At 43.2% G+C, this 21425-nt stretch overlaps 1 protein-coding gene across 5 annotated transcripts in view; it reads left to right on the top strand.

The window, feature by feature from the left end:
* The window catches only part of ano1a (anoctamin 1, calcium activated chloride channel a), a 148219-nt gene that overhangs the window by 50459 nt on the left and 76335 nt on the right, over positions 1-21425 (top strand). For 4 of the 5 annotated variants that reach the window (XR_005097430.1, XM_037246650.1, XM_037246651.1 and 1 more), the window contains 4 exons: positions 7815-7975; positions 13865-13950; positions 15523-15534; positions 17630-17701. Coding sequence is in view for 4 of the 5 variants with exons in the window: in XM_037246650.1 (XP_037102545.1) it covers positions 7815-7975; positions 13865-13950; positions 15523-15534; positions 17630-17701 (331 nt within the window). In the remaining variant the exon portion in view is untranslated. The remainder of the gene's footprint in view (positions 1-7814; positions 7976-13864; positions 13951-15522; positions 15535-17629; positions 17702-21425) is intronic. The other variant, XM_037246649.1, reaches the window with a different exon arrangement.

The following is a 21425-nucleotide window of genomic DNA, read 5'->3' as shown; positions in this document are numbered from 1 at the left end:
TGTCTGCTGGTTTTGGCGTACCGAGCTCTATAACGCCGTCCGGAGGGAAGTAGTTCAAACAGACTGCAACCTGGGTGAGAAGGGTCTGTAGAGATGTTCCTTGCACGTTTCCTGGTCCTGGACAGGTACAAGTCTTGGAACGACTACTTTTACAACGTATTTCGCCAGGAGTAGAGGAACTTCTTTGTGTGGATCAGGCAGGTTTCCGCAAGGACCGCAGCACAGGAGAACAAGTACTGGCCCTATCCACCTTCATCGAAAATGGTTTCGAGAACAGACTGAAGACAGGGACTGTGTCTCACAGCCGCCTATGATACTATCTGGCACAAAGGCCTCCTACTCAAACTCACAAAAGCGCTCCCTGCCTGGGCAACGGCAATAATACAAACTCTGCTGACAAACAGAAGGTTCAGAATTCACCTTGGTCAGAACACGAATGCATGGAGAAGGCAGGCAAACGGGCTACCACAAGGCTCAGTCCTAGCTCCAACATTGTTCAACCTCTACATAAATGACCTACCCACCACCAAATCCCGGAAATTCATCTATGCAGATGACATCTGTCTGGCATTTCAAGCACCAGACTTCGACCAACTGGAACGGGTGCTTACAGAAGATCTTGTCAAACTGGACCAGTTCTGTAAAACCTGGCGCCTAAAGCCAAGCCAAGCAAAAACTGTATCCAGCGTATTCCATCTCCATAACGCAAAAGCTGCCAGAGAAATAAACATCTACCTGGGTGGACTCAAGCTGAAGCACGCCTCCAACCCAACCTACCTTGGAGTGACCCTTGACCGGACCCTATCTTTTAAGGAACACCTAAAGGGGATGGCAGCCAAAGTTAAATCAAGGAACAACCTGCTCTGCAAACTCGGTGGTGTGAAATGGGGGGCAGTAGCGTCCACACTGCGCACCTCGGCACTGGCCCTTGCATACTCTGCAGCTGAATATTGTGCCCCTGTCTGGTCAAGGTCCCCCCACACTCACTATGTGGACACCCAGCTCAACACAACCATGAGGACCATAACCGGGACGGTCCGCTCAACATCACTCCCCTGGCTTCCTGTCCTATCAAACATCCCCCCCCCCACATATCCGGCGAGAAGCAGCCACTCATAAGATGCTTCAAAAGATCAAAGACTCTCCCCATCTACCGATCTATACAGACATCTACAACCCACCCAATGCTCGACTCCCGTCCAGACGACCAATCTGGAAGAACACCCCACCAACCGACTTCACCATCCAGTTGGCTTGGAAAATGGAATGGGAGTCCAAGAAGGTCCCAAACAAACACTTGGTGCCAGACCCCAACCTTCAGGTCCCTGGCACCAACCTCTCAAGAAGACAGTGGTCCACACTCAATCGTTTCAGGACTGGACATGGCCCCTGCTTGGCAAGCCTTCACAAATGGGGCAGTAGCCCCACCCCACTGTGTGCTTGTGGAGAGGAGCAAACCATGGAACACATCATAGACGTTTGTCCTCTCCACAGACTTAAAGGAGGGTTAGTCACCCTCCATACAACAGACCAGGAGGCAACTGCTTGGCTTAGGGACTTTGCATTCGCTAAATAAATAAATAAATAAATAAATAAATAAATCCATCGATCAAATCCCTCGTCCTTTGTCAACAACGCCGCGCGTGCCCCGCTGACGTCAGCCACGTCGTTATTCCACAGATCTAGTATATAACAATATTGTAGCGTTAACAAAGTACCAGGAAAGACGTGGGTTTGGTAAACGGCTCTTTATTTAACAAAACAAGAGTTCAACGAGCCAACAACTACTGAACTGTAACGATAAAAATATATACAAGTTGCTACGCGAAATAAAATATATCAAATAACTATATGAAGTTTATATATATATATAGTTCTGAAATCAGAGGCGAGTAAAATTGTTCACGTATTTTTAAAAAATGAATGATAACAATTGCTACAGTGGAGCCTCGGTTTTCGAACGTCCCGGTTCTCGAACAAATCGGTATGTGTGGATTGATGCATCCAACAACAAACATTTTGATCTCTCCACTTCGGCATCCTTGAGTTGATTGGACTACAAAAGTCGGCGCAAGTGATAAACATGGCGGGTTTGCAAAACTGTTTGTCCACACTGATTACCTTGTTTGGTTTGTCCCGCCCCAACCGATGTGATGTAATAGATAAAAACACGTACATTGGAGCCTCGGTTTTCGAACGTCCCGGTTCTTGAACAAATCGGTATTCGAACAAAAATTTTGAGATTTTTTTTGCTTCGGATGTCAGGCGAAATTCGGTTGTCGAACCTCGCGAGATGAGCCGAGAGGACCCGCATGCCAAATGACTCCGTTCGTTATTACGTTCTAGTTACTCTGAGGATTGCATCAACTCTAATCATGCCTCCAAAGGAAGCAAGTGGGAGCAGTAAAGCCATCCTAAAACACAAAGACGCTCCTAAAGCAATGCGACACTGAGCGCCCGGCCGGCGCGCTGCGGTTGCACGATCGGACCAAATTAAGCTCCCTGCGCACTGAGGTCCACTTAAATTTTGGAAAGTACATTAGGACTCTAAAAATATTTTCCAAATTTTAGCGACCGCTCTGTCACAATAATGCGACCAGCGCGGTGCAGTTGCGCGGTCGGTGGCGCGCAACGGTTGCGCGTTCGGCGGTGCGCTGCAGTTGCACGATCGGACAAAATTAAGCTCCCTGCGCACTGATATCCACTTATATTTTGGAAAGTACAGCAGGACTTTAAAAATATTTTCTAAATTTCAGCGACGGCTCTGTGACAATAATGCGACCAGTGCGCTGCAGTTGCGCGGTCGGCAACGCGCTACGGTTGCGCGTTCGGCGGTGCGCTGCAGTTGTGCAATTGGACAAAAATGAGCAAATGAAAAAATGCTTAAAAAAGGTGTTTTTTTGGCTTGGAACGGACTAATTTTTTTCCATGATTTGTAATGGGAAAATATGATTCGGAATTCGAACGATTCACTTCTCGAACATCCTTCTGGAACGTATTGTGTTCGAAAACTGAGGCTCCACTGTATATATATATTTACACACACACACACACGTACACATATATATATATATATATATATATACTATATATATATATATATATATATATAATATATACTATATATTATGTAGTATATATATATATAGTATATATATATATATATATATAGTATATATATATATATATATATATATGTGTACGTGTGTGTGTGTGTAAATATATAAATATATATATACAGTGGAGCCTCCTTTACTTCGGCTCCACAATACCATTGCTTTTATGCCAGTCGTATCATTTTATTTTGTCGTATTTATCCACCACATATTATATAAGCTGGCGTAGGTACCACATCCACTTGGTGTTCAGATCACTTTTGAAGACATGACGCTGTATGATCAGCTGGAAGGACAATAGGCTGACGTTTAAGATTGTGGTTGGTTGGTCTGTTTTGCGGAAATGGGATTGTACTTCAAACATGGACGATTTTTGCGAAGAAAACTTCTGAAAACAATGTGCAGTCCGTGATTATTTCATTTATTGATACTTTCGACATTTGATTTCTCTCTCTCGTGTAACGTCAGAGCTCCAACTTGGTGTCGTGGAGCCACGCCAGCATCTCTGGTCCCAGGTCGAAGAGGCCGGCCTCTGAGGGTGGTCTATATAGGGGGCAGGTGTTGATGATGTGGTCGGCTGTCTGCTCGGGGGCTCCACACTCGCATGCTGCACTGTCCGCCAGTCCCCACTGCCGCATAGACGTGTTGAAGCGCCCAACACCAGTTCTTAAGCGGTTCAGTGTGGTCCACTGCTGGCGAAGTAGTTCGTCTCCTCCTATGGCGCCGTCTCCTGGTTCCCAGACATAACGGTGCATGAGGGAGGGGCCAGCTGCCTCCCACTCCTGCTTCCAAGCTGCTGCCAGCCAGGCATCTCTGGAGATGTCTTCAGGGATGGAATTGAGCATCTCTTGTGCTGCCATGTTGTAGGGGTGGCGTGCCTTGAGTCTGCTTGGTGGAGCTGGAGTTGTTGTAGTGTTGTGCAGGATGTGCCAGTTGTTATTTTTTGCCTTCCTGGCGAGAACGAAGGTGGCAGCCTCTCGCCGAAGGTTGGCCGGCGCTATTCCCGCAAGGACAGGCAGGAGATTTGATTTGATTAGTTTTTTCTTGAATGACTTTTAGAAGTTTCCTTCGCAAAAATCATGACATCATCAAACACCGGCCCGTGAAAATATTGTCTGACAATAAAATGGTCCGTGGTGCTAAAAAGGTTGGGGTCCACTGATCTGGAGCATAGGGGGAGTTATGTAAGGATGCTCTTCCTGAACTTCAGCTCAGCTTCCAACCACATCATCCCGAAGAACCTGGTCCAGAAACTCATTCACCTGGGCATCTCCTCCCCCATGTGTCAGTGGATAAACTTTCTCACAGACAGTCCGTGAAATTAGGACCCCTCCTCTTCGCCACTGTCATACTTAGTACCGACTCCCCTCAAGGCTGTGTATTGAACCCTCTCTTATGCACCCTACATACTCACGACTGCTCACCGACCCATCCCCCGAACTCCATCTTAAAGTTTGCGGATGATACCACCATGGTTGGGCTCATCTCAGGAGGAAAAGAGTCTGATTACAGGGATGAGGTCAACCGACTGACAGTGCGGTGGTCAGCAAACAACCTGCCACTGAACACCACAAAAACTAAGGAAATAATTCTAGACTTCAGAAAGAGCAGTGCTTACCCAGCCCCGCTTTACATCAATGGGGACTGTGAGGGGTCAGTTTGATAAGGTTCCTGGGAGTACAGATCTACGATAGCCTCTCCTGGTCTGCCAACACGACAGTGGTGGTAAAGAAAGCACAGCAGTGACTCCACTTCCTGAGGGTACTAAGGAGGAATAATCTGGAGGAGAAGCTGCCGGTGTTGTTCTACAGAGCCACCATCCAGAGCATCCTCGCATATGGCATCACAGCATGGCACAAATGGTGCTCAGCAGCAGACAGAAGAGTGCTGCAAAGAGTGATAGACATGGTCCAGCGAATGGCTGCTCCCTGTCCAGCCTAGAGGACATTGCCAGCTTCCGCTACCTCAGCAGAGCAGCCAGCATCATCAAAGATGAATCCCACCCCAGGAGCCACCTGTTTGACCCACTACCCTTAGGTCGACAGTATAAGTCACACAAAACCCGGATAATTAGGTCCAGGGATAGCTTCTTCCCCAGAGCCATCACGGTACTGAACAGAACTCTGAAATACAAAGTCGAATAACTGTTGTAGGATCAAACGTGCAATATTTTCCAGTACAATACAAACGTGCAATATTGTGTCATATCAATGTGCTCACACATATTTTTTTCTTATTTACCGTTTTTTTCCATGTATAATGCGCAAAATTTAACAAATTTATTGTCCTAAAATCTGGGGTGCGCATTATACATGGGTACAATTTTTTTTTAATATTTTTTTTTTTTTTTTTTTTTGGACACGTCAGCTATATAAAGAGCGAGAGTTCAGTTCTCTACCTAAATGCGTATTACAGGTAATATTATATTTCACAACACTTTGCCTTGTTCCTTTCTTCTCTGCTGTTCACTTCAAACACGCTCCATACGAACACAATGCTCTCGTATCAGACGCTTGCTCGATCACCTGCTCGTTTGCTGTCACAATGTACCCTACACAAATCCGAAACATTTGTTGCGGCTCCGAGTCACGACGAGGGGCAAGTTTTGGTTTCCAAGGGTGTTTTTATTCCTCTTCAACTTCTCTCCCATACAGAGCCGCCTTTTTCACATGTCCGCACGTCACTTTCCTCTCTTTTCATTTTCACCTAACTGATCGCGGTGGTGCCTTTATGGGCAGTCGGAGAAATCAACACCAACAAAAAAAATACATCCAGCCTAGTTAAGAAATCACCAGAAAGATCACCATGACAATTGTGAATAATAAATAAATAATTATTATATATATTATATATATTATTATTATAATAATTAGGGGTGTAAATCGCGGGTTTTGTCACGATACGATATCATATCGATACAAAGAATCACGATACGATATTTGCCGATATCTTAAAGCCTGCTGTGATTCATTCACGATACATCACGAGTAGCTCAATCACAAAAAAAAACAATCACAGCACTTTCTTGAGCTCGTCGTAACCTCATGATCGTCACACACACATCTGGGTGTGGTGAAATTTGTCCTCTGCATTTAACCCATCCCCGTGTGATCTTAATCCATCCCCTGGGGGAGAGGGGAGCAGTGAGCAGCAGCGGTGCCGCGCTCGGGAATCATTTGGTGATTTAACCCCCCAATTCCAACCCTTAATGCTGAGTGCCAAGCAGGGAGGCAATGGGTCCCATTTTTATAGTCTTTGGTATGACTCGGCCGGGGTTTGAATCCACAACCTTCCAGTCTCAGGGCGGACACTCTACCACTAGGCCACTGAGCTGATTTTGTTATAATGTAAATTATAATGACAATACAGGCGATTCTTAAAAGAAAATTAGTGACCAATATAGCCAACATTATTTTTAATAACAGTTATACGACTTCCATCCATGGAGTCTGTCAGCTTCTTAAGTCCTTAAGGTCTGTTGATGCTTAACTTTTTGTGATTAACGTTTGTGCAGCAACAACCACAGCCTCTCAGACATTGTTCAGAGGTGTATTGGTATTGTTATTCCTACACAGACATGATCGGGGACGAGTCGTGACAAGAACTTTCCTTATTATGCCTTTGTCTGAACAAACCCAGTTGCTTTATACCGTGTTTTTCCATGCATAATGCGCCCCCGTGCATAATACGCACCCTAAAAATGGCATGTCAATGCTGGAAAAAAGCCTGTACCCATGTATAATACGCACCCAAATTTTGACTCTGACATAAGTCCATAAACGTAAAATTATTTCAGAAAAAAGATCATCTTTGGGAACAACGGGATGTTATTCTGCCGGTCAGTATCACTGCGCATCCGCTAGCAAACTCGATAGCGAAGAAATGTTTCGGATTTGTGTCGGGTACATTGTGACAGCAAACGAGCAGGTGATCGAGCAAGCGTCTGATATGAGAGCATTGTGTTCGTATGGAGCGTGTTTGAAGTGAACAGCAGAGAAGAAAGGAACAAGGCAAAGTGTTGTGAAATAAAATATTACCTGTAATACGCATTTAGGTAGAGAACTGAACTCTCGCTCTTTATATAGCTGACGTGTCTTGCGCATCCGTTCTGCGCATCTGTAATGACGGCATCCGTATGATATCCGGTTTGCGATGGAGATTAAAAACCAAACAATATTTGACAATAACACACCATCAAGGATTGCACCATCGCATCAAACGATGTGTTGTCAATTATGAATTTTACTGACTTGGGCAGGATGGCTGAAAGCGATGCGCGATTGACAACAAACAAGAAGAAAGGTGTGATTTCAAGTTTTATTTCGAGGGAGATTTTCTTCAAAAATTGTTGTACCCATGCATAATGCGCACCCCAGATTTTAGGACAATAAATTAGTTAAATTTTGCGTATTATGCATGGGAAAACACGGTAAGTAAAATTACAAGTTATTTACCAGTTAAACGATTGTCTTGAAATGTCCAATGTTTTTGATCCTTTTCCAAATATTTGACCATTCCATGCAAAAAAAGAAATCGGTATTGCTTTCTATACTGCAAAGAAACTGTATACACAACATGTGAAAATCCTACATGCATAATTATTTGGAAAACACTGTACCAAAGGACTGGCTGTTTTAATTTCACATTATATAATTATTTTGGTTTATTCTAATTTAGTTCTCTGTTGTCCCCCTATAGTATGGAGGTTTGTGACCCAAGGAACAACATCACAATGTGCCCACTTTGTGATAGTGCTTGTAACTACTGGAAACTCACGACAGCATGTGGTACTGCCAGAGCCAGCCATCTCTTCGACAACGCAGCAACTGTCTTTTTCGCCATTTTCATGGCCCTGTGGGGTAAATACAATGAATGTAAACTCTATTATTAGTATGCATTGTCAATGTATTATGACCGCACAGCTTTCTCCACTTGCAAAGAAGGGCTTGACGTGGTTTCACTCAATTTATTTCGTCAGGTGAAAAACCTTCAAAGCATGAAATTACAAACAATCATAAATTGTTAGTCTTAGATCATAAAATCATGCACTTTAACACAAAATAATATATATAATACTAATTACTTCATGCAAGATTTTTCCCCGAATTAAATCATTCTTCATTTTATTTTTACTTTAACTTCATCCACACGCAACAAAACACCAAAATCACAAATAAACCCATAGTCCCATTGTTGACTGCGATCACCATGCGTTGTGCAAGAGTCTTTGCAGAGTTCGTGGTGAATAGTGATTACCAGTAGCCCGTGGATCGTTGCCTCTCCCTGTGCAGTGTGTCACTGGCAGCGTCTGTGCTCAGAATGTCCTTAGTCCTCGGCATGCGGAGGTTGGGGCGAGGAGCTGTCCGTCTGATTGTCAAAATGAAATTTGACAAGGCACTTCTTTGAGGTTCTGATGTTGGGGGACGGTGCAATGATTTGTGTGGATTGATGCATCCAACAACAAACATTTTGATCTCTCCACTTCGGGATCCTTGAGTTGATTGGACTACAAAAGTTGGCGCATATGAAAAACATGCCGGGTTTGCAAAACTGTTCGTCCACACTGATTACCTTGTTTGGTTTGTCCCGCCCCAACCGATGTGATGTAATAGATAAAAACACGTACAGTGGAGCCTCGGTTTTCGAACGTCCCGGTTCTTGAACAAATCGGAATTCGAACAAAAAATTCGAGATTTTTTTGTTTCGGATGTCGGACGAAATTCGGTTGTCGAAACTCGCGAGATGAGCCGAGACGACCCGCATGCCAACTGACTCCGTTCGTTATTACGTTCTCGTTACTCTGAGGATTCCATCAACTCTAATCATGCCTCCAAAGAAAGCAAGTGCGAGCAGTAAAGCCATCCTAAAACACAAAGACGCTCCTAAAGCAATGAGACACTGAGCACCCGGCGCGCTGCGGTTGCACGATCGGACCAAATAAGATCCCTGCGCACTGAGGTCCACTTACATTTTGGAAAGTACATCAGGACTTTAAAAATATTTTCTAAATTTCAGCGACGGCTCTGTCACAATAATGCGACCAGCGCGGTGGAGTTGCGTGGTCGGCGACGCGCTACGGTTGCGCGTTCGGCGGTGCGCTGCAGTTGCGTGATTGGACAAAATTGCGCAAATGAAAAAATGCTAAAAAAGGCGGGTTTTTTGGCATGGAACGGATTGATTGTTCTTCCATTATTTGTAATGGGAAAATATGATTCGGAATTCGAACGATTCACTTCTCGAACAGCCTTCTGGAATGGATTGTGTTCGAAAACCGAGGCTCCACTGTAATAGAAAATGGAGAAAACTGAACAGAGTAAAAAATAACCCCCCAAACTGATCATAAAAGTATCTCTGCAGCACCTGGAGGGATTACACTTTTCTACACCCTTGGAGACTCCAAATACACAAGAAAATTATTTTAAAAGCAAAAAAAGTCAATTTTCTACGATAATTGTCCTTTAAAGGCTCTGTTATTTGTGTTTAGAGCTTTACAAAAATAGTCAAGAGTTACAAAAAAATGTGCTTAAGCCATCAGAGCAAAATTGAAATAGGCTTGAATGACATGTTACCTTGGATGCGTTAATCATTCCATACATGTCATAATTACTGATGCCAGCTCTAGTGATACAGTATCATTTTAATTACCGTAATTTTCGGACTATAAGTCGCGGTTTTTTTTCATAGTTTGGGTGGGGGGGCGACTTATACTCAGGAGCGACTTATATACATATATATGTTTTTTTTTCACTTTTATGGGCATTTTATGGCTGGTGCGACTTATACTCCGGTGCGACTTATAGTCCGAAAATTACGGTAAGTAATTACCTGTAGGTAAACACTCGAATCCCACAACTCCTGTAAATGGGTTTTAATACTTGAAGGTCAAAACAATTGGACAATTACTTGGTTAGACACTCCAAATACAGTAATACCTCGTTTATAGCAGATAATTGGTTCCAAAAACCACCCGCGATAAGTGAAATCCGCGAAGAATGGTCACCCTCTCATCTGTACATTTTTTGTGTCAATAAATGTACCGTATTTTTCGGATTAAAAATCGCTCCAGAATATTAGCATTAGCCATAAAATGCACAATAACGTGAAAAAAAACGTATATAAGTCGCTCTGGAGTATAAGTTGCATTTTGGGGTAAATTTATTCAACAAAATCCAACACCAAGAACAGACATGAACGAGAAACAACAGGCTAAACGATAGGTATGCTAACGTGACATAAACACAAACGAAGAGCTGAGAACGGGCCTGACGTAACATTCAGAGTTATTCAAATAACTATTACATAAATAACACGTTTATAAAACCATCTGTGTCACTCCAATTCATTAAATCCATCGATCGTCCTTTATGTCAACAATGCCGGCCGGGTGCGCGCCGCTGACGGCGGTAGCACTTCAAAATATTCCATAGGCCCATATAACGATATATAAATTATATATCAAATAACTTTTTGTATAACCAATAATATTATCAAACCAGCTGTGTCACTCCAAATCATTAAATCGATCGGTCGTCCTTTATGTCAACAATGCCGGACGGGTGAGCGCCGCTGACGGCGCTTGCACTTCAAAATATTCCACAGGCCCATATAACGATATATAAATTATATATCAAATAACTATTATATAAGCAATAATCTTATCAAACCATCTGTGTCACTCCAAATCATTAAATCCATCGATCAAATTCCTCGTCCTTTATCAACAACGTCGCGCGTGCGCCCTGACGTCAGCCTCATCGTTATTCCACAGATCTAGTATATAACTATATTGTAGCGTTAACAAAGTACAAGGAAAGACGTGGGTTTGGTAAACGGCTCTTTATTTAATAAAACAAGAGTTCAACGAGCCAACAACTACTGAACTGTAACGATAAAAACATATACAAGTTGCTACACGAAATAAAATATATCAAATAACTATAACTAAAATAGTTCACCGCCACACGGCCCCAAGGACCGGCGTTGACTTCCAGGCGTGTGGCGGCGTGGACTTCCATCCCCGGAGGTGGCACTTCCAGCCACGGAGGTGGAAGAGAGCTCCATAGAATAGGACCGGGTGTGCGTACAAGCCATGTCCGAGCCCCATCCACCGTCCCCGGACAGCCACCCGGCCGAGCGCTGGCCCCCGACTTCTATCCACAGAGGTGAAAGAGAGCTCCGTAGAGTAGGACCGGGTGTGCGTAAAAGCCATGTCCAAGCCCCACCCACCGTCCCTGGACAGCAACCCGGCCGAGCGCCGGCCCCCGACATCCATCCACGGAGGTGAAAGAGAGCTCCATAGAGTAGGACCGGGCGTGCGTAAAAGCCATAATAGTTTTTCAAACCTTCTGTGTCACTCCAAATCCTTCAAACACTTCGTCCTCCGTGTCACTTACAAACAAAGCCGCTAATGATGCTAATGATAGTGGGGCCCTTCGTCATCTTCGTCATCCCTTGATCGAATCTTTGTCCTTTATGTAAACAACCGCCACGCCGCTGACGTCACTTGAAATTCAAATTACAGTAATCCCTTGCTACATCGCAGTTCGTTTATCGCCGTTTCACTTTTGAATTTTGAAAATTTGTGAAATAATTCACATAGAAGTCGCTCTTCAGTATAAGTCGCCCCCTCACCCAATCTATGAAAAAAAACGCGACTTGTAGTCCGAAAAATATGGTATATGAAATCCTTTAAGTGCATATTTTATTAATAGAACATTAAATAATTGTTTCAAACATGTAAATAGTACATTAATAGTATGAATAACACAGAAGATTTTGTATAAATACTGAAAATATAAATATTATACGTGTGTGCGTGTAACATGTTAACAAGAAGTTCTGGGCAGGCTAACGAGTTAGCGGAAAGAGGCTAATTCGCGATCGTGCTAACACGCGAAAACGGACCACTAAAGTCAAAGTCAAAGTCTGCTTTAAGGAATCTAAACGAACATTTGGAGCAATACTACATTATCCTAAAGGTTAGACATATGTGATCGTTCATTTCTCTTGTTAGGAGACCCACTTACATCGTCAATGACTGCTGTATCACTGTAACTGACATGTACACGAACGTGAAACAGGAAGTGGTATCGCCTGAAAATGGCCTTCGAAATAAAGCACCCTACCTTAAATCAAAGCACGGCTGAATAACATAAATAACATGGATAATTCTTAACACATGCTGTAAATATATTTTTAGAACAGCTTTTATTATTATTATAACAACTTTTTATAACAAAGTACAAGTGTACATACTGTAAATATGTTATTAGAACTCTTTTGTTATTATAAAAAAAATTCTATAACAAGGTACAACACTGTAAATATATTTTCAGAACTCTTTTTATTACAACTTGTTTTGTTTTAATAAAAAGTACAAGTGTACGCACTCCAATTGTATGGGCACTCCCTGCCTTCTGCTGGCGTGTGGGCAACTTTCGTGCCATAATTCCTCAATTTAGAAGTTTTATTTTGAATTAAAATTTTTTTTTAGTGTTAGAAAAAAATCCGCGATGTCGTGAAACCGCGATAAACGAACCGCGATGTCGCGAGGGATTACTGTAGATACTTGTAGCTTGATCGAGTCACCATTAGTAAGCATGCATAAGGCGGCCTGACAGTCATGTGCTATCCACGGGCCATTCTGAGGAGAAATGACACCGTATGAAGATTATAAATGTCGCTTATTGAGGACTATGATTTCGAGATGAATTTCTAGCATACGTCATTTACAAGGTTCTAACATAAGATACCAGTTGAGTATCTATCCATGTATCCATCTTCAACAATCTATGAATCTGTTCATGACTTCCCTCCGCCAAGTTACTTTGTGCTGTTCTTCCTTGGGAATCCCAAGCGCTTCCCAAGGTAACCAGAAGTCAGACGCTGAATATCAATTCTTTATTTGCAACCTACTCTGCCCTCAACCCTGGTTCCTATCTTTAAATGGTAGCATCACCCATCCACCAGAATCTTTAGTCCAAGACACCAACAAAGGAGTGAGGCGGGACAAATGTTGGGAGAAGCAAAACGTTCCCTCTTCTATGTTGTCATTTAACGTAGACGTTATTTAAAGATGTCCCTTTATGAGTCTGAAATATTACCACCATTAAAAGAGGACAGACATGATGAAATGACAGTTAACACACTGTTCAAAATTATTTTGCTCATAGGATTTGCACTAAAAGTCGCCTGACTAATGTGCAGGCAGCGTGGGATCGAGTCCTGGTGTACATGTGGGTGTGACTGTTTGCCTGTATATGCCCTGCAACTGGCTGGCCACCAGTTCAGGGTGTCATTTGCCTTTCGCCCGATGTCAGCTGGGTTTGGGTTAGGGTTAGCACCCCCCCCCCACGACCCTGAACAGGTTAAGCGGTGTTGAAAAGGGATGGATGAACACTTTTTCAGTAGTTACAATTACAACGCAAGATGGTGATTAATCCGAATCAGAATTAATTGAATAAACATGAAGTTTATTGATTCTCTTGTGTTGTGCTGCCGTGCTTGTCTACTTTATTCATGTTTGTCAATACTAACCTATGTGTTTGTAAAATACTTTGTAACTGCATGTTTTTTAAAGTGCTATTGAAATATAACCCTACTACCTATTGTACGTATGTCATTAAGGTCATCAGTAACAAGTCTACAAGACTTTCAGCTTATTAGTTTTGAGTTAAACATCTGCAGTTATGCAACCCTTATACTTTATTGTGAGTTTTACATTTAGCTGTGTATGCTTTATTATATAGCCGTTCTCTTCATGGAGCACTGGAAGAGACGACAGATGCGACTTAACTATGTCTGGGACCTGACAGGCTATGGAGAGGAAGAGGAGGTGAGCTGAAGCATAATACATATTTTTAAAAAGTTGCCCAGAATTTTGAAAATCTCTGTTTGGGTTTAGATTCTTTTTGCACCAATTTTGTATCATTTACAGTCACGTGACAAAAAAGGATTCCATAAAATATTGGGATTATTAGTTCGTTAACATAATTTTGTGAATAGTAAAAATCTATGAAAAAATTTGGTTTTATTTGGTTCTGATAGCATAATTGTAACAACGAGACAGCGTAGCCTTCACATGCCTCGACAACAGTTAAAGCAAGGGGTGCTTGTTTTGTATGTTGGTATTGAGACACTTAAACTGCCTCATATTGTACCAACATTCAACATGGTGAAATAGTAAAATGAAATTATAAGATGATGCAAAATTGTAAAGGTGTTAAGTAGAATATACATTGTGTATATAATTTGAGAAATGAACAAATTATATTCATAGCACTTGTGTGCTATGAATGTGCCAAATGTGCTATAAAACAGTGTAATGCCTAATTTATTAATTCAAGATTACTTAGTATTCATACTATATGAGTAGAAATGTAGTGTTTAAAATCAATGTAGTGTGTAATTCCAGGGAGAACACCAAAAAACTTTTTTCAGAGAAAGTTACAAAATATCATCAAATGTTGCCTACTACCGTAATGTTCGGACTATAAGTCGCGGTTTTTTTCATAGTTTGGGTGGGTGGGGACTTATACTCAGGAGCGATTTATATATGTTTTTTTTCACAGATTTTTACTTGATCATTAACACATCACTTACTTACAAGTATAGTTGACCACTTCACATGTTATTTTTAGTATAGTTGATCACTTCACATGCTTTGATATCTTTATCTTGAACATATTCAAAACATGAAAAATAGAGAGAAAAAATCAAATAAAGTAATTAACACTTTAAAGCGCCATATCCTCTGGACATGTCCTCTGTCACCAAGATGACAAAGGACGAGAAATTTGATCGATGGATTTAATGATTTGGAGTGACACAAATGGTTTGATAATATTGTTGTTTATGTGATAGTTATTTAAAATATAGTTTATATATCGTTGTATGGGCCTGTGGAATAATTTGAACTGCGGCGCGGCACACGGCATTGTTGACAAAGGACGATCGATGGATTTAATGAATTGGAGTGACACAGATGGTTTTATAAACGTGTTATTTATGTAATAGTTTTTTTTAAATAACTGAATGTTACGTCAGGCCCGTTCTCAGCTCCTCGTTTGTGTTTGTCACGTTAGCATACCGTATCGTTTAGCCTGTTGTTGCTCATTCATGTCTGTTCTTGGTGTTGGATTTTGTCGAATAAATTGCCCCCCAAAATGCGACTTATACTCCGGAGCGACTTACATATATATGTTTTTTTTCACATTTTTGGGCATTTTATGGCTGGTGCGACTTATACTCTGGAGCGACTTATAGTCCGAAAATTACGGTACATCAATATTTTTTGCCACAACTGTATTTCTAAAACAGTTGACTAATGTAATGTATGAATTATTGTATAATCATACAAACAATGGCTGACATGTTGTCCCTTTTCTGTTTATGGTGTACTTTACAGGAGGAACACAAGGTTTGACTTGCTTTACCTTTTACCACTAGAAACACTTTTTAGTAGTCAGTCATCATTGCAAGTTTTACTACTTTTGTGATCTCTGTTATCTGCTTCCTTTCCGACAATGCTTCCCAACCTTCTTTTAACTTCTTTATTGGAGCATTATTTTCAAATTTTGGATTTCTTATCCCTGCAGTTTTTGCTTTTCACTTTCTGCTTTCCATTTGTTACTGCAGACTGCTACGTGGGTGCATGGCTGCATGTAAACCAGTGGTTCTTAACCTTGTTGGAGGCACCGAACTCCATCAGTTTCATATGCGCATTCACCAAACCCCTCTTTAGTAAAAATAAAAAAATAAAAAATAAAATTTAAGACCGATTTTTTTACCGATGCACAAAATGAGCCATGCAAAGAACTAAACCAACACAATGCATGAACTCACAAAAAATTACAAACCAGGACATCAGTGTGACTAATGCGTCATCACAAATTTACACGACATACGGGTGTGTTCGGACCTCTGCCAAACCCTTGAGACCGACCTACCGAAACCCTAGGGTTCGATCAAACCCAGGTTAAGAACCACTGATGTAAACATTCTGTAAACATGGAATATTAAGTAGATATTATTTTGCTCTCAGCGGATACATTTCAGCAAAAGGTGGCATTAGTCCTGTGAATTATAACTATGTTAGTGATGTTGTGAATGTAGGGAAATATTGATGAGTAAAGGGTGTGATAGTGTCAGTTTTCTATACTGTAATCAAAGCGTGTGTCTGGAGACGTGTGTGGTGTGTATATATATATACATATATATATATATATATATATATAGTGACGTGCAGTGAGGTTCATGACTGGGGAGGCACTGACGTCTCCCCCCCCCGGTAAAATTTGTCCGGCACCTAACCGTGTCACAAAAAAGGTTGGGGAACGCTGCTCTAGTGTGGCTTATTCATTATTTAATTTGAACTATTTTAATTAAAATGTCATATCAGCAGTCTTCACACATAAAATGACTCAATAAAGCAGATGGAATCAAAAACTTGTTTTCGATCGTGCGTACCACTCCGTTTGAAAAGACATGCTCCTAAGTCCCGTTGTCCGAATCAAACCTTTTAACTCAAGAGCTGCTCTTCCTTTACTGATGACCTCCTGCTTCGACCGAAAAGCCATCGTTGAAAATCTTTTGGATATGTAATCCTCCATTGTAAAATGAAATGTAAAAACGAAAAAAACAAAAAAACAAAACAAATGTGAAACGAAACAAATGGACGACTGCTCCTCAGTTGTTCACTGTAAACTTTAACTGGAGATCTCTTATTCTACAGCAGGGGTGGGCAATTCCGGTCCTTGAGGGCCGGTGTCCTGCATGTTTTATAGGTCTCCCTGCTGCAACACACCTGATTCAAATGATCAGGATTGTTATCCAGCTTCTGCAGACCTTGCTAGTTATCTGACCATTTGAATCAGGTGTGTTACAACAGGGTGACATAGAAAACATGCAGGACACCGGCCCTCGAGGACCGGAATTGCCCACCCCTGTTCTACAGGTAGGCGCATGAAGCATCCAGGGATCACTAGCACCCCCTGCCATAAGGCTGGAGAACCTTTTTTCGTAGCCTCCGTAAGATCTCTTTTCAAAGCCGTTTTGTTCATCTAAAGAAACACGACGTTACAGACAGATGACAAAAATCACATTATATACACCAGTTTAACTACGGAAATTAGTTAATATAGCCACAGTGTTTGAACACTTAAACAGCGACATAAAGACAGAGCAGTTCTGTCTAACTGCATAGCCTGTCAACATAGGCAGCCGTGTGATTACACAATCCTCAGAGGAGGCTAGACAGGAAGTTGGCTCCTCCGAGCGAATCGTCTTCGGTTTTAAAATAACTATAAAAATTCAGCGATTTTGGTTCAAAATGATACAAAACTATTGAAATTAAAAGGAAAACGACTTTATAATAAAAATATTTGAATTTGTTTTTTCCCCATTTCATAATAGCAGGGGCCTCCCTTGCCTCCTCTGACCGCACGTCCCTGATATACGTATATATATCACAACCTTCGAGGTTAATGAACATGATTAACTGATGTCTTTTTCAGGACCACAACCGAGCCGAGTATGAGCTCCGTGTCATGCAAAAAGCAAAGAGACTGGAAAATTCAATGGCTAAGGTAGAGTAAATGTGAATAAATGTTACTTTTTCCATCAATCTATAACAGATTAAATGCTATAATGTCAAAGATGTCCTGCGACATCATTTGTAGTCTATAATGTGTAATGCTTATTCTATTTAGGGTCATAAGCTAGGTCTATCCCAAAATACTTTTGAGTGAGAGGCAGGATTCATGCTGCACTGGCCACCAATCAATCGTAGGGCTCATGGAGAGAGACAATTCTCACATAGTAGATGCACATCTATGGGCACAGTAAAGACACCGTAAACCCAAAACCTTTTGACTGTGAATCAGACTTGATAAACACTACCCCATTAAAACTATATGCGCAAAATCATTGATGCTCCTCTTCTATTGAAAGAAAAACCCACAGTGGTCACAAAAATAACTTGTAAATCACAAAATGTTTAAATATGAAAATTAACCAATGCAAGTTAAAAATGATGGTACCCCTAGAAAAGATGGAAAATATTTTGAGCATGGAGAGATATTCAACCGAGGTGTGCCCTCTAATTAGCATCATGTCTTTAAACTTATCATCATCATCATCGGCGGTCACTCGGGATGAGTATGACTGTCTTCTTCTCGGGGTCGTCTACTTGTGGGTCCGCAGGTGGGCATAGAGGCCGATCCGGGATCCACATATTTTTGTGCAGTGTGGGCAGGGGAAAGTGGTGGTGGGTTGTGGTCGTGCTGGAGCCTGTTTTTGTCTTTCCTCATGGAGTTGTCGTTTGGTTTCTGCGACACGGCGGAGTTCCTTTTCGTGATGTGGTGCACCTTCTTGCACCGCTGTCCTCCAGCTGTTCCTGTTCAAGGCGATGCGCTCCCAGTCCTGAGATGTTATTTGGAATTTCTTGAGATTGGTCTTGAGGTTTTCCTTGAAACGTTTCTTTTGCCCACCTGGGGCTCGCGGACCTCTCTCCAGCTGGGAGTATAACATCTGTTTGGGGAGGCGGGTGTCAGCCATGCGGATCAGATGTCCTGTCCATCGGAGTTGGTGCTGCATTATTAAGGTGGTGATGCTCGGTATCCTGGCTTCCTCCAGAACGCTGGTTCAAGATTCAAGAGTTTTTTATTCGCCATGTTTGAGCTTGCCAAACAAGGAATTTGACTTCGGTAAATCACAGCCTCCGTTCAACATTTAGGTGACTAACAACACTCAGGACATGTGAAAAATGGCAAATATTCTCAAACATCCCCTGATCTTAAACTCCCAAGAGGGCAAGGAAGAACTCAAAACTCCAGCTAGGGGAACTGAGAAACCTTGAGAAGAGACCACAGATGGGAAGGTCCCTTATCCAGGATGACCAGGCTGCAATGGATGCAGAGAGGACACAAAGTACAAACAGTGTAGACAAATTCAAAAAAGGTGTGGAGAGCAGGATGTTATTGCACAGTAATGACTCTGAGACTCTAAGAGTGGTGTGAGTTCATCAGAGCAACAGCCTGGGGGAAGAAGCTGTCTCTGTGTCTGCTGGTTTTGGCGTACCGAGCTCTATAACGCCGTCCGGAGGGGAGTAGTTCAAACAGACTGCAACCTGGGTGAGAAGGGTCTGTAGAGATGTTCCTTGCACGTTTCCTGGTCCTGGAGAGGTACAAGTCTTGGATAGATGGGAGGTTGATTCCAATTATCTTTTCTGCAGTCCTGATTGTCCGTTGCAGTCTGTGCTTGTCTTGTTTGGAGGCCGATCCAAACCAGACAGTGATGGAGGTGCAGAGGACAGACTGGATGATGGCAGTGTAGAAGGTCTTCAGAAGCTCTCGCGGCAGGTTGAACTTCTTGAGCTGTCTCAGGAAGTACAGCCTCTGCTGGGCCTTCTTCCGGACAGAGTCTATGTGGCCGGTCCATTTCAGGTCCCGAGAGATTGTGGTTCCCAGGAACTTGAAGGTGTCCGTGGAGAGAATAGTATTACTGCGGATGGTGAGGGGTAGAGGTGGTGAAGGGTCTCGCCTGAAGTCCACTGTCATCTCCATGGTCTTGAGCGGGTTCAGCTCCAGGTGGTTTTGGCTGCACCAGTGGACCAGCCGCTCCACCTCCTGTCTGTACGCAGTCTCATCACCGTCCTGGATCAGTCCGATGAGAGTGGTGTCGTCAGCATACTTCAGGAGCTTCACAGGAGAGTCACCTGAGGAGAAATCTTTGGTGTAGAGAGAGAAGAGCAGTGGGGAGAGAACGCACCCCTGAGGGGCTCCAGTATTGGTGGTCCGGGTGTCAGATGTGATGCCCCCCAGCCTCACACGCTGTCTGTCTCCTGTTGGTCAGGAAGCTGGTGATCCACTGACAGGTGGAGGCAGGCACCGCAAGCTGGATGAGCTTCTGTTGGAGGATGTCAGGAGCGATGGTGTTGAACGCCGAGCTGAAGTCCACGAACAGGATCCTGGCGTACGTTCCTGGGGTGTCCAGGTGGTCCAGGATGTAGTGCAGTCCCATGTTGACCGCATCATCCACCGACCTGTTTGCCCGGTAGGCAAACTGGAGGGGGTCAAGCAGGGGGCCCGTGACATCCTTCAGGTGGTTCAGCACTAACCTCTCTAAAGATTTCATGACCACAGATGTCAGTGCGACAGGTCTATAGTCATTCAAACCTGTGATGGCGGGCTTCTTGGCCACTGGAACAATGGTGGAGCTCTTGAAGCACGAGTGCACCTCACACAGCTCCAGAGAACGGTTGAAGATCCGTGCAAAGGTGGGCGCCAGCTGCTCAGCGCAGACTTTCAAGCAGGAAGGTGACACGCCATCTGGGCCCGGTGCCTTCCTGGTCTTTTGTCTCCGGAACATCTGGCGCACTTCCTCCTCGCGGATCTGGAGTGCGGGCGCGGCCTCTGCAAGAGAGAGAGTGGGTGACAACGATGATAGAGGTGTGGACAGAGCAGTTGTGGGGAGAGGCGAGTATGTAGATTGTGCTGCAGGAAGTCCCGTTGTGTGGGAGGACCGATCAAACCTGCAGTAGAACCTGTTTAGCTGGTTAGCAAGCCTTGGGCTCTCCACAGGACGGGGGGTTCGTTTCTTGAAGCCCGTGATGCTCTGCAGACCTTTCCACATTGTTGAGGGATCAGGGTTGACAGAGAGGTGTCTCTTCAGGTTCTCCCCGTAACACCTCCTGGCTTCCCTGACCTCTCGGTTCAGTGTGTTTCTGGTCTGCTTGAACAGGTCGCGGTCGCCGCTCCTGTAGGCCTCCTCCTTGACTTTGCGCAGCCTCCTGAGGTTCGGTGTAAACCAAGGTTTGTCGTTGTTGTACGTGCAGAAGGTCTTAGTCTGCACACACAGATCCTCACAAAAACTGATGTATGATGTGACAGTGTCAGTGAGTTCATGCAAGTCTGAAGTTGCAGCTTCGAAAACTCCCCAATCGGTGCAGTCAAAGCAGGCTTGGAGGTCCTGCCTTGACTCCACTGTCCACTTCCTTACAGTCCTCACCACAGGCTTAGAAGTTTTTAGTTTCTGCCTGTAGGCTGGGATCAGATGAACTAGACAGTGGTCCGAGAGTCCTAAAGCTGCACGAGCCGCAGAGTGGTATGCATCCTTGATCACGGTGTAGCAGTGGTCCAAAGTCTGTGCCCCTCTGGTGGGACACGTTACGTGCTGTCTGTATTTGGGGAGTTCGTGTGCGAGGTTCGCCCTGTTAAGATCACCCAGAACAATGATTAGTGAATTTGGTAGAAGTTTCTCCATGTCTGTTACCTGGTCAGCCAGCATCTGCGTGGCTTCACTCGCACGTGC

This window comes from Syngnathus acus, chromosome 3, assembly GCF_901709675.1.
Source record: "Syngnathus acus chromosome 3, fSynAcu1.2, whole genome shotgun sequence".
Classification (NCBI taxonomy): domain Eukaryota; kingdom Metazoa; phylum Chordata; class Actinopteri; order Syngnathiformes; family Syngnathidae; genus Syngnathus; species Syngnathus acus.
Note: the sequence above shows the minus strand (reverse complement) of the source record. Positions and strands in the feature narration are given on the sequence as shown.